The sequence below is a fragment of the Sinocyclocheilus grahami genome, unplaced genomic scaffold (assembly GCF_001515645.1).
Source record: "Sinocyclocheilus grahami isolate Dianchi unplaced genomic scaffold, SAMN03320097.WGS_v1.1 scaffold410.1, whole genome shotgun sequence".
Taxonomy (NCBI): Eukaryota; Metazoa; Chordata; class Actinopteri; order Cypriniformes; family Cyprinidae; genus Sinocyclocheilus; species Sinocyclocheilus grahami.
The window spans coordinates 1939529-1950363 of NW_015505589.1; the positions used below are offsets into that span (position 1 = coordinate 1939529).

The following is a 10835-nucleotide window of genomic DNA, read 5'->3' on the forward strand; positions in this document are numbered from 1 at the left end:
TCAGACATCTCCTGCTCTTACCGGGCCGAACCCAGCAGAGCACCGGCCCCCGGATCAAACGATGTTAAAGAAATAACATCATCCTCCAGCAGCTTACTCTCGTCCACAGCTGACGAGTGCGAGAGGGAAAACCCCAGCCGGATCCACCTGCGATCCCCACGAGCCCATCCTCCTCTGTGCCTCAGCAGCGGTGGGTCCTGAGCCGCGGGAAGCAGATGGCTGCCCCCCTTTCCTCGAAAAGAGAGACAAACGAGAGCGGAGCTTTTCATTAAAATACGCTCACAATGAACGCGGATTGCCCCCTCAAGGACATCGCGTGCGTGCTCTTTGCCCAAACAAACAACGCAGATATCGTGTGTGTCATCAGGTGTCAAATAACGACGACGCAGATGCACACACCCTCTAAATGCTTTGCTAGTGCTCGCCATAATGATAGGAATATAGATCGCTCTTACCACGGAAATGTACTGCTTCAAACAAAACGGTCAGTGAAGACGAAGAAGTGGATTCTCCTGGTGCCTATTTATATTATAATCGCACCGGTAGTGAAGTCATGGGCTGTCGCCGGCCAACGTGTTGTTGGTGTTTTCTCAATGTATGCTTCAGACACGGGTCACGACGAGGCGTCCCCATAGCGACCCCTAGAGGACGCAGTTCGAAGTTCCCTTGAAAGCGAAGCCATTTTGCTTTCATCATGAGATCACCATGTCCTCTGTTGTTTTTTTCCAGTTTCTCGTAAGCGCACACTGATCCCTAGTGTTGAGCATGTAAAAGCACAGCAAGTGCTGCCTTAATTTATCAGTTTTATAAGTGGCCAAAAGTACAGTACCAGAGAGATAGTGTCCTAATGCTACATTAACATAATGAAGTGTTTTCTGTTCACTTTTGAAATGTGTGACACTAGACAATTATGTACAATAACGTAGTTGAAGGAAAATTCTGGATTTGTTGCGAGTTCAGCTCAATCAACAGCATTTGTGGCACAAAGTTAGTTTGTGAGAGAGAATTTAAAAGTGAGAGAATTTAAAAGCAGAAATGTGAAGAAATATATTTTTATTTGAACTACTGTTCAAAAGTTTGTAATCTGTAAGATTTTCTACAATGGGTTTGAAAGTCTATTATGCTCACTAAGGTTGCATTTATTTGATCAAAAAATACAGTAAAAGCTAATATTGTGAGATTTTGTAATATTGTGAACTTTTTCTGTTTTAATATATATTATTAATACAGCCATTACTCCGGCCTTCAGTGTCACATGATCCTTCTGAAATGATTCTAATATGCTGATTTGCTGCTCAATAAACATTTTTTATCATTATCAGTGTTGAAAACAGTTGTGCTGCTTCATATTTTTGTGGAAACTGTTTATATATCGTAATAATATTCTTTTCCTACAAGAATTTCTAAAGTACGGGAGTTTCCAAAGTTTAAGTAACTATAAAAGTTACTTATATTATTAATAATTATTGATTTCAAAATAGACGGAAGCTGCCTAGGTAAGTAGTGTTCATCTGGTAACCATAACAACCATACGGATGCTCGCGAATAGTATCGGATGGTAAGTCGACAACAAGAAAAATATTGTCATTATTTTCAATTTATTAAAGATTTACTTATCACATACGACAAATATGGCAAAACCCTTACTATTTTGCTTTTTCAGATAATCGACGTTTAGCCCAAATGTGCTAGAAGCGCCAAAGAACAGTTTGCGTTCCACAAGACGAACTGCAGATTGCAGCCGAAAACTACCTTTATTACATTAAGTAATTTGACAGATGTATAATTCCTTTAAAAAACCGTTGTTAAAATACGCACACGGTTCACTAACAATACTAGCGATAAAAGAAGTAACCTAACCTTTGACCGCTGTTTATATTGTTTTGGAAATCACCTAAACAGTTTTATCAGTGACAGTTTTTACTGTAAAAGTTCGTTTTTGGCCTTAAATGTGTTTACAGTTTTTCTGTATCTTTTACAAAATGATTCTGACAACCACAGCTGCCAAACTTATTTTGTAAAAACGACAGAATTGTTTTTACAGTGTACCTACGGATTGTTACACTAATAGAAACATTTTTAGTGTCATGTATGAGTTTATTTTAGTAATCAAATGTAGACCACTTACCATCAGCTTTATTTAAGTATTATATGAAATGTGGTTTGGGCTTTTTAAAATAATAAAGGAATTATTTGAGTTCAAACAGCACATATTGTTTTTAATATTTTATTAGTATTTTTTAAATATTTTAAAGTAATGTTAATTTTATATTTCATAGTTATTTCATTTAAATTTATTATTATTATTATTATTTTTAGGGGCTGTGCCAATGGGTGTGTCCTGTGATGGAGTGAGCCAGCTGTGTTTGAGTGTCCACACACGTGTTCATCAAAAGCTTGCAACATTCTCACGGCTGTTCAGTTTCGCAGTGTCATGACATGACTGGCAATGAGGTACTGGGATAGGTGAAACTGTATCCGCGAAGCACACTTCAATAAACACAGACATGGGTGGCAACAGCAGTGAGACGGACCACCAGTGCATCTTGGAAAAACATTAGTTAGTAACTCAAGTGAGATTGATGGTAGTGACACACTGATTACTATTACTATAATCGCCCATACATTGAAGTACACTGAAAACTTGTCAATGAAACACTTAAAGTAAATACTACCATTGCGTATTTAGCTTGTTTGCTGTGATTGCCAAGACTTGAGACAGATTTAGCTATATTTAACCTTAGCTGGCTATAATATTACATATCAAAATACAGGATACTCCAAGCGCTGCAGATTGCATTGGGTGTAAAGTTGGAGATGGAGTGTCTAGTGCCGCTATAATCCATTATATAACAGACATATGTTACAGACACTTGTGCATTTAGTGTATTGAGTCGTTACATACATTGCACATTTATTCATATTCATAAAAAATGATCATACTTCTTGTAATTTTACATTCATCCAAAAACATACACTGGTTTGTGTTCTGTAAAAGCATCAGCTATTTGGGTTCAAGCATCCTTTTAGTATGCTTCAGGACAAATACAATGTACACTACACATTTACAATATTTGATGTGCCATCATACTCAGCAAATACAGACGTACAAATGCAGTTGTACTGTCTGCGGAAATAAACAACATCATTCTGAGATGCTATGAATATTAAATTACTTTTAGTGTAAGATTTCCTGTAGTTCGGATTCTTGGCCATGCTTTGAGCAAATCAGACCCACTTGAAAATATTGATTACTTATAAACCCGGGATGGTTCAAGCTCATGGTGCCACCACAGTGTAACCACGTTCTGGGTGTAGCGCACAGTGTCCTCCTGCATTAACTGGAACTGATCGCCACCAATTTACAGTGTAGTCTTCCTGTCGAACTGGTTTCTCCATGATCAGATTGCATTCTGTTTAGTTGATATAAAAAAAAGTTAAAAAAAATGTCTTACTAAATGAGAACACAATGAATAAATCATGTTACTTAATAGGATATGCGAGTAAGGCAATAATGTACATAAAGGAATAGTTCACAGAAAAATTAATCCTCAAGTTGTTCCAAACACAGTTTTCCCTTGTGAAACAGAAAAAGAGAAAATCTGGTGAATAAATAGGAATAGGAGTTTTCAAGTCTCCAAAAAGATTAAAATGCTCCTCTAAAAGTAGTGAGTACGTCTCTTGTAGTTATCTGAAGCCACATAAAGGCTTTATGTGATGAACAGACTGAAATTTAAGTTCACTGATAATCTTCTCCTCCAGTTGAATTTGAACCACTGCAATCGGACCATCAAGTCAGTGAGTGACTTTAAAAAATCAGATCAGTCTAATTTGTTATCAAACTATTTACACTGATTTTGTGAGTAGAATATTTTTATTCATATAGAAGATTCAACTTAAAGGAAAACTGTGTTCACAAATTAAGCATGGCTGCTTCTTTAATGATTACTCCAAGACTTTCAGTGATTAATGAGTTAAATTTCAGTCTGTTTCTCATATGATATATGTAATTTCAGAAAACTTGAAATATAGCGCAAGCGCATGAGTCACAAGAACTACTTTTAGAATACTTTTATGGTGTTTTTTGTATTTTTGGCCAGTCCTTCACTTTCATTATACTGAAAACAGTGGCTAGGATTTTCTCCAAAAGTTCATATGGGTTTGGCAAGACTGAGACATGAGTGAATAATGACTGAATTTTCATTTTTACGTGAACTATTCTTTAAACAAACCATATTTATAATATATTCAAGACAGCTTTGTGCAAATGAGTACCGTGGTGAAGTGTACAACAGAGAAGATCATTATGATCACAAGGCCAATGACTAAGGAAGCAATTCCCATGTGAAGAGACTTTCTCCCCAACCGCTGAGCTCCTTCATAGTCTTCTGCATCATAACTGCTTTGAGACTGAATGAGAGAGAAATCATAACCGTGACGACACAATTTCACAAAATAATTTGAGGATGGAAAAACTCAAAGGCATTCATTTAAATGAAGCAATACAGAAATTTAGCTTATTGTCAAAATACATTTGTAGCATATTTGGATAGCAACATCAGTGACAGGTCTCCAAGTAAAAACTAGACCTCAGTATAGGTGGCCCATAAAGCAGACAGCAATGAGGGGCATAGTGAAGATGCCAGCCTCATTCCGTCTCTCTTAATAAGATCAGACAGCAAACTTAGACTTGGACATACAGCCCACTCGCACTAAATCACATTTACTGGGATGACAAAGATCATCTGACTTCACTAAACTGATTCGCATATTAAAACCAGAATATTTATGCTTTGATAACATTTGAGACAAAGCAGGTGGTCTAAACTCTTTATTAGTGGTAAACATCACTACATGTTGTCAGATGTATGCCTGAAACATGAAATAAAACAAATTAAATATCTAAAGTTTTAATATTTTATGCATTTTAAGTAAATGTGGAAGTAAATCTCAAGTAAATCCTACTGATTACAAAAAAGTAGTTTTTTCATGAATGAGCATGAGGTTTAGTGAGAACAAAATATTTTAAAGGATCAAATCACTGCTCTTGTAAAGATACATTTCATGTGTTAACCACTTTTGACAATGATACTGTATGCATAAAACCCCCCAGTGTGTCAGAGGGCATTGAGCTGGGTTGATTTGTGATGCTCATCTAGTTTCTCACAGGCGGTGTGATGGCGTCTGCAGCTGCTGTAGTCAGCGAGCCCTAAAGTTTTAATGTGTAGCAGCGGTAGAGTCAACTTGAAACTGGAGGTGTTGCTCTCCACATCAAGCCCCTGCACTTTACTCCATTCAGAGCCCACTGTCTCTAGTCTGCTGGTGGCATTTAAAGCACAGATTTGATTGCTGAATGCAGGGGAAAGGTATGACAGAAAATGATTCATTTTTATGATGCGGATGAATCACATTTATGCCATGAATCACTGTACCTTACAAAAATATACAAATGAACGTATGCTACATTTATAGCCATTTTGTCTTGATCCGCACCCCCTGATTCATTATACATCATTGATGTATTATTCTTTATTCCTATGGTGCAGTGCTTAAACCCTCTAAAGCAGAAATTATTACTTAAAAATATTAAGGTTGTTATTAGACTAAAAAACTAAGCATTAATCTAATGTTTTTTTCCAGTTCACTCACAGTTGCAATTATTATTGATTAAAAATCTTTAAATAATATTATTAAAAAAAAATCATTTAAATGTGTGTACGCATTTATAATGCATTTAAATTATAAAAATAATATGGTATAAAATTATGTATTTTGAAATAGCTTTAATTTAATAATTATTTTATATATATTTTAAACAATTATTTAAATATTATATATACACTATTTACATAATTTTCTAACATTGATATTATATATAAGTATTTTTAAATGCTTTTTTTATTTATCATTTACAATTATTTACCCACAATTATTTAAGTGTACAATACATTAATATTAATTATAAAATTAATAATATTAGTGACTTCAATAATACACAGGCCTCAGGTATTTGCCTTGTAATGCTCGCCTAGACAGGTCACACAAATAAAACACGGTTCTATTCTCATGTCTGATTTAGGCGAGCGTTACAGCCTCAACATTTACAATTAATTCATGATGTATATAATATATAGTATTAATGTTGAGTCGTATTGATGGGGTCATGGTCTTAAGACAAAAAAGAATGAGAAACATTGCTTTTTAATATATATTAAATTCATAGCAAAAGTAACTTTCTTTTTAATTGACATTAAAAAGAATGTGAATTACATGTTAGTGGCCAGAGTGTAAGACTGTGTCTCTCGTTCTGAGGTCAAGGTGTGAAAAGTCAGGTAGAAAACCACTGAAAAAACCTTCCTGTTCATCTACAGTATAGAGAACAACAGCCTGAGAAAGTTCATCATCACAGTATCCACCTTTCACGTGCCTTGTGCAAATGAGCACATCTGCAGGCTGCCGTGTGTGTGTGAGTGTATGCTGTCTTGCTTGCAAGTGTGGGAGTGCTACAAAAGTGAACTGCACAGATACTTGAGGCCGGTCTATTTATAACACTTATATGTCTATCTGGACCATAAGAACATTAGGTTTAGTCAGATTTCAAAGCTGTATGTATAACACTCTGCCAAGTGCAAAACTATAAACACACAAAAACAACTCTTCAGAAAAACACCAGATAAGACCAAAGATAAACTGTACATTATGATCTATATTATCAGTTAACAAATGTGATTTAAAAGGATAGTTCACCCAAAAATGAACATTCTGTCATTGTTTACTCTCAAGTCATTGCAAACCTGTACTATGTAACTTTCTTTCTTCTGTGAAAAACAAAAGAAGATATTTTGAAGAATGATGGCAACTAAACAGTTTTAGTCATCATTGACATCCATTGTGTGGACAGAAAAATTCTCAAAATATCTTTTTATTGTTCCACAAATTATGACAGAATTTTCATTTTTGAGTGAACTATTCTTTTAAAAAAGCAGCATACGAACATGCAACTGTCCAGGTAGATACACTCCATAATATAAAAAAAAAAACAATAGTCTTTTCTACTCACCATTAGAGAAAAAACCAACGCCACAATGTTAATAGGCCATGCCGGACAAAAGCAAGTGAAAATAGTCAAAAAAATGTAATTTTTCAGTGGTGGTGCCCCCTGCGCCTCAGCACACCTTCCAGAACTGTGGTCTGAGCTTCCATCGATAGAGCGGTTTGTCTTTTCGTCCGACCGTTGAAGACCAGGACTCATGATGCAGGAATAACAAGCGGTGTGAGTTAGGAAGGATCAGGAGAGGGTGAGAACATTTAAAAGAGCCTTGCGGAGAAGATCAGGAAACTGAATGGAAGACTGGAGGAGAAACAAGAAGGCAAGAGCTCATGGAGGGGATGTCAGATGATTAGGTAAGTGTGAAAGGCGATGGATGAGACGTTGAGTGAGTCAGAGATGGCTTATGACCAAATTACCACCCCGGCTGAACACTATCCCACTTCAGAGAGGAAGAGAGAGAGAGAATGTGTTCAGGACGCTGAAGCAATGTAAGATGTAAGAGGAGAGGCAAGCGGAGAAAAAAAGCCTGTCTACTTGCCCATATTACCATTATCTGTCAAAGGGAGAAGGGAGTGTTAAAGTTACAACTGATACAGCCATATGGATAATGGCCCCAAAATCACATTACAAGGCTGCCAAGAAATGCACACTGGCAATTTTCCCACGGTTTTAGTGAGGAGGGCGCAAACAGCGCAGCATAGTGTACAAAAGCTGTATCACACTTTACTGTTATACAATAGTGCATACAGTATGGAAAAATCTTAAGTAACACTTTATTTTACAATGTTCTTATTACACATATCTCATGTATATACTATAGTAAAACCAGTAAATGATGCATAATTACATGTAACCATAATTTTCTAGTAAGGACATATTGTTAATTAATATTCAATCACTGTAAAAAGGACATCTTAAAATAAAGTGTAATCACATGTTCTATGTATGTATTCTTTTTACTTTTTAAAAATGTAATTCTTTCATTAATGTTTATTTGTTCATTATGATATAATGACAGCTGTTTCATTTTTTTTGGCCTTTTGCACCTCAGAAAATCTCAAAATACATTTTAATACAGAAACTGAAAGCATGTTCATCGTAGAAAGTATGAATTGCATCGTTTGTATGAATTGCATTTCAATGTATTTTTGAATAAATTAATAGATTTGCTAAATGAATAATGTACATTTGACAAAAAAACCCATTGATGCCACTGACTCAACTGTTAAAAAGTGAAAATGCTATAATGTGAGCTCAAGTGGCCTGTCTGTGGGTGTCACCGTAGCGTGTGAGTTTATGCAGATAAGGTGATGCTTTGATTCAAACGGCAGGATACACCACACAGGAAAAATGAAAAACAGCTGCCTCTGCTAACTTGAGAAACCCGCTGTCTATGCAAGTTAAATAAAATGACACGCACCAGTCTCTCTGCTCTCTTCGTAACCATCTGGTTCTCAGGTATTATCGTCCCTTTTCCTCCTCAGTAGCACAATTGAATATAAAGATGCTGCTAGATTTATAACAATTAAACTTTACTTTTTTTTGCTGCTTTCTCACAGGTCTCGTCTCTGGAGATGCATCTTGGGACATATCTGTGTGGCAAATACCTGAGATAACAACAAAAGAAGGCACCAATGTCCTCATCACCTGTCATATTAAAGCTGATTCACGCGTGGAAGGAATCATGGTTAAGTGGTTGCGAGATAATCAAACTATAGTGGAGAGTGAAGCGATTGTTAAGTCTGCCTATCCATCGCCTGCAAATGGATCTGTGTTTATCAACGCAACGCTGCACCTGCAGTCAATAAGTCTAAATCATAGTGGCATGTATTACTGCACAGCACATATGAATGTACCTGCACTTGGAACTGTTGAATATGGAAATGGGACGCACGTGTATGTGGGTAAGCTTTATTTTAATTATTTTGATTCTATTCTGTTAAAGGACTGAGAATACAATAAAAAAAATGTATGCAACAGTCAATGCACTCCACACTTTTTGGTACTTAAAAAGTCTAATGAACAATCCAAATGATAGACATTTATGCTTCTCTCTCACAGCAATTGTAGTGTCTAATTCAAGTACAGCGATAACACCAACTCTCCCACCTGTGACTCTGGGATTCCCACCAAACCCCTATAATTCAGACATAGTGATGTGGTCCGTTCTATCAGGCTTGGGTTTTGTTTTGCTGATCATCTGTATTGCCTGTGTCATTCACATACATTATAAAGGTAAGACAAATTGTGTATTTCTTTTAAACTTTAATGTTTATGGATTTATCACAATGTGCTTTTTTTTATTATTATTTTAAGTAGGACACTGCAGAATAGAACCTAGAGCAAAAGAAGCCCTGGTGAGTGAAGTTTGTTGATTTATTAAATTTTTCCATTTGATTGTGAATATTGGCAGAGCTGATGGTCTTTCAGAAAAGTAATGTTGTAGTTTTCAAATAAGTTAATTCACTCTCAGGTTGATGCTACCCGTGGATCACAATGCCCGGACACTCGTGAAACTGTTGTTTATGCAGCATTAAGCATTCCTCGAGACAGTGTGAAATCAAGAAACGAGGTAAATAATGCCTATCAAGAGCCTTTTAGTCTGTAGTATTCAACTCATGCTTAGTTAATTGTTACATGCTAACAATTCAGAAAGCAAATGGACAGCATTGTTTACTTTTGCACTTTATATGTAACCACATGCAATTATTTTGTCATTATATCATGACTTATTTTTTAACAATTCAGAAAGCAAATGGACAGCATTGTTTACTTTTGCACTTGCACTTTATATGTAACCACATGCAATTATTTTGTCATTATATCATGACTTATTTTTTTTTAGAACTGTCCAGCTCCGACACACACTTCAGTGAGCTGCACCGAGGAATCAGTGACATACTCTGAGGTCCACATAAAGAAAGGACCAAAGGATGAAGGTTAAGCATTATTTGCCAGAATTTTATTCACACTGTAATCTCTTTCGCCTTGCATATGACTGTCATCGACAGTCTTTTAATGGCACTTCAAGCTTTTGGTCCTGTTTGGCCCAATTTAGTAAGGGTATTTCTGTAAAAGTGTATTTCTCTTTGTGTTTCTTCGTGTAATACTCATGAAGACTGAATTATTAAATATTGTCGGCTCACTTTTGAGTCTATTTTAAGATGTATTGTGCTCAAGGTGCATGTATATATATATTTAAGATAAAATTATAATTACACATTTTCTTGTGTCTTCCAAGCTTCCATTAAGGTTAAGTAGTGAGCTTGAACATACAGTATTTTTATAGCATTCTTCAAAAGGTGACTGCCAAACAGATACGCAACCTCATAGAATTGCAAATGTTTTGTGAGTAGTTTATTTACTAGTGTTTTTATTTTTAAGACCGTAAGTGCACTGAAAAGATACTGTTTCAGTATGAAATGACTTTATACAGGATAGGAATTAAACGGCAATTGCTAAAAGTTAAAATAGCTCTTTAAACTAATAGTTGCAGGTTACTAATTTTTAGTGTCAATAGCAAGTTTTGTAGCAATAAGCGTGATACAAGAAGATGACAAAATATAAAATGTTTAGTGAACAGAGATGTTTACCAAAAAAAAACTGATACGTGTTGCTGCCTACGCAACCCCATTTAGCGACTTAACGGTAAAAGCCCTAGTCATATGACGTGCTTCAACAACAAGATAATGCTGTTTCATCCTGAGCAAAATCTTTAGTTTCAATATATTTTCATAAATGTCCCTTGAATACAGATTTCTGTGTGGGAGTGTTCAGTGTGTGC

At 35.7% G+C, this 10835-nt stretch overlaps 1 protein-coding gene across 2 annotated transcripts; it reads left to right on the forward strand.

Moving 5' to 3' along the window:
* The first annotated feature begins 8345 nt into the window (after window positions 1-8345).
* On the forward strand, window positions 8346-10229 carry LOC107550945 (uncharacterized). Of its 2 annotated transcripts, none has more exons than XM_016232394.1 (6): window positions 8346-8509; window positions 8611-8955; window positions 9113-9286; window positions 9368-9408; window positions 9525-9623; window positions 9897-10229. In XM_016232394.1, the coding sequence occupies exons 1-6, from the start codon at window positions 8461-8463 to the stop codon at window positions 9993-9995; spliced, it is 807 nt and encodes a 268-aa protein (XP_016087880.1). In that variant the 5' UTR covers window positions 8346-8460; the 3' UTR covers window positions 9996-10229. The 2 variants fall into 2 exon arrangements, with proteins under 2 accessions (XP_016087880.1, XP_016087881.1); XM_016232395.1 differs by having other exon boundaries at window positions 9371-9408.
* The last annotated feature ends 606 nt before the right edge of the window (window positions 10230-10835 follow it).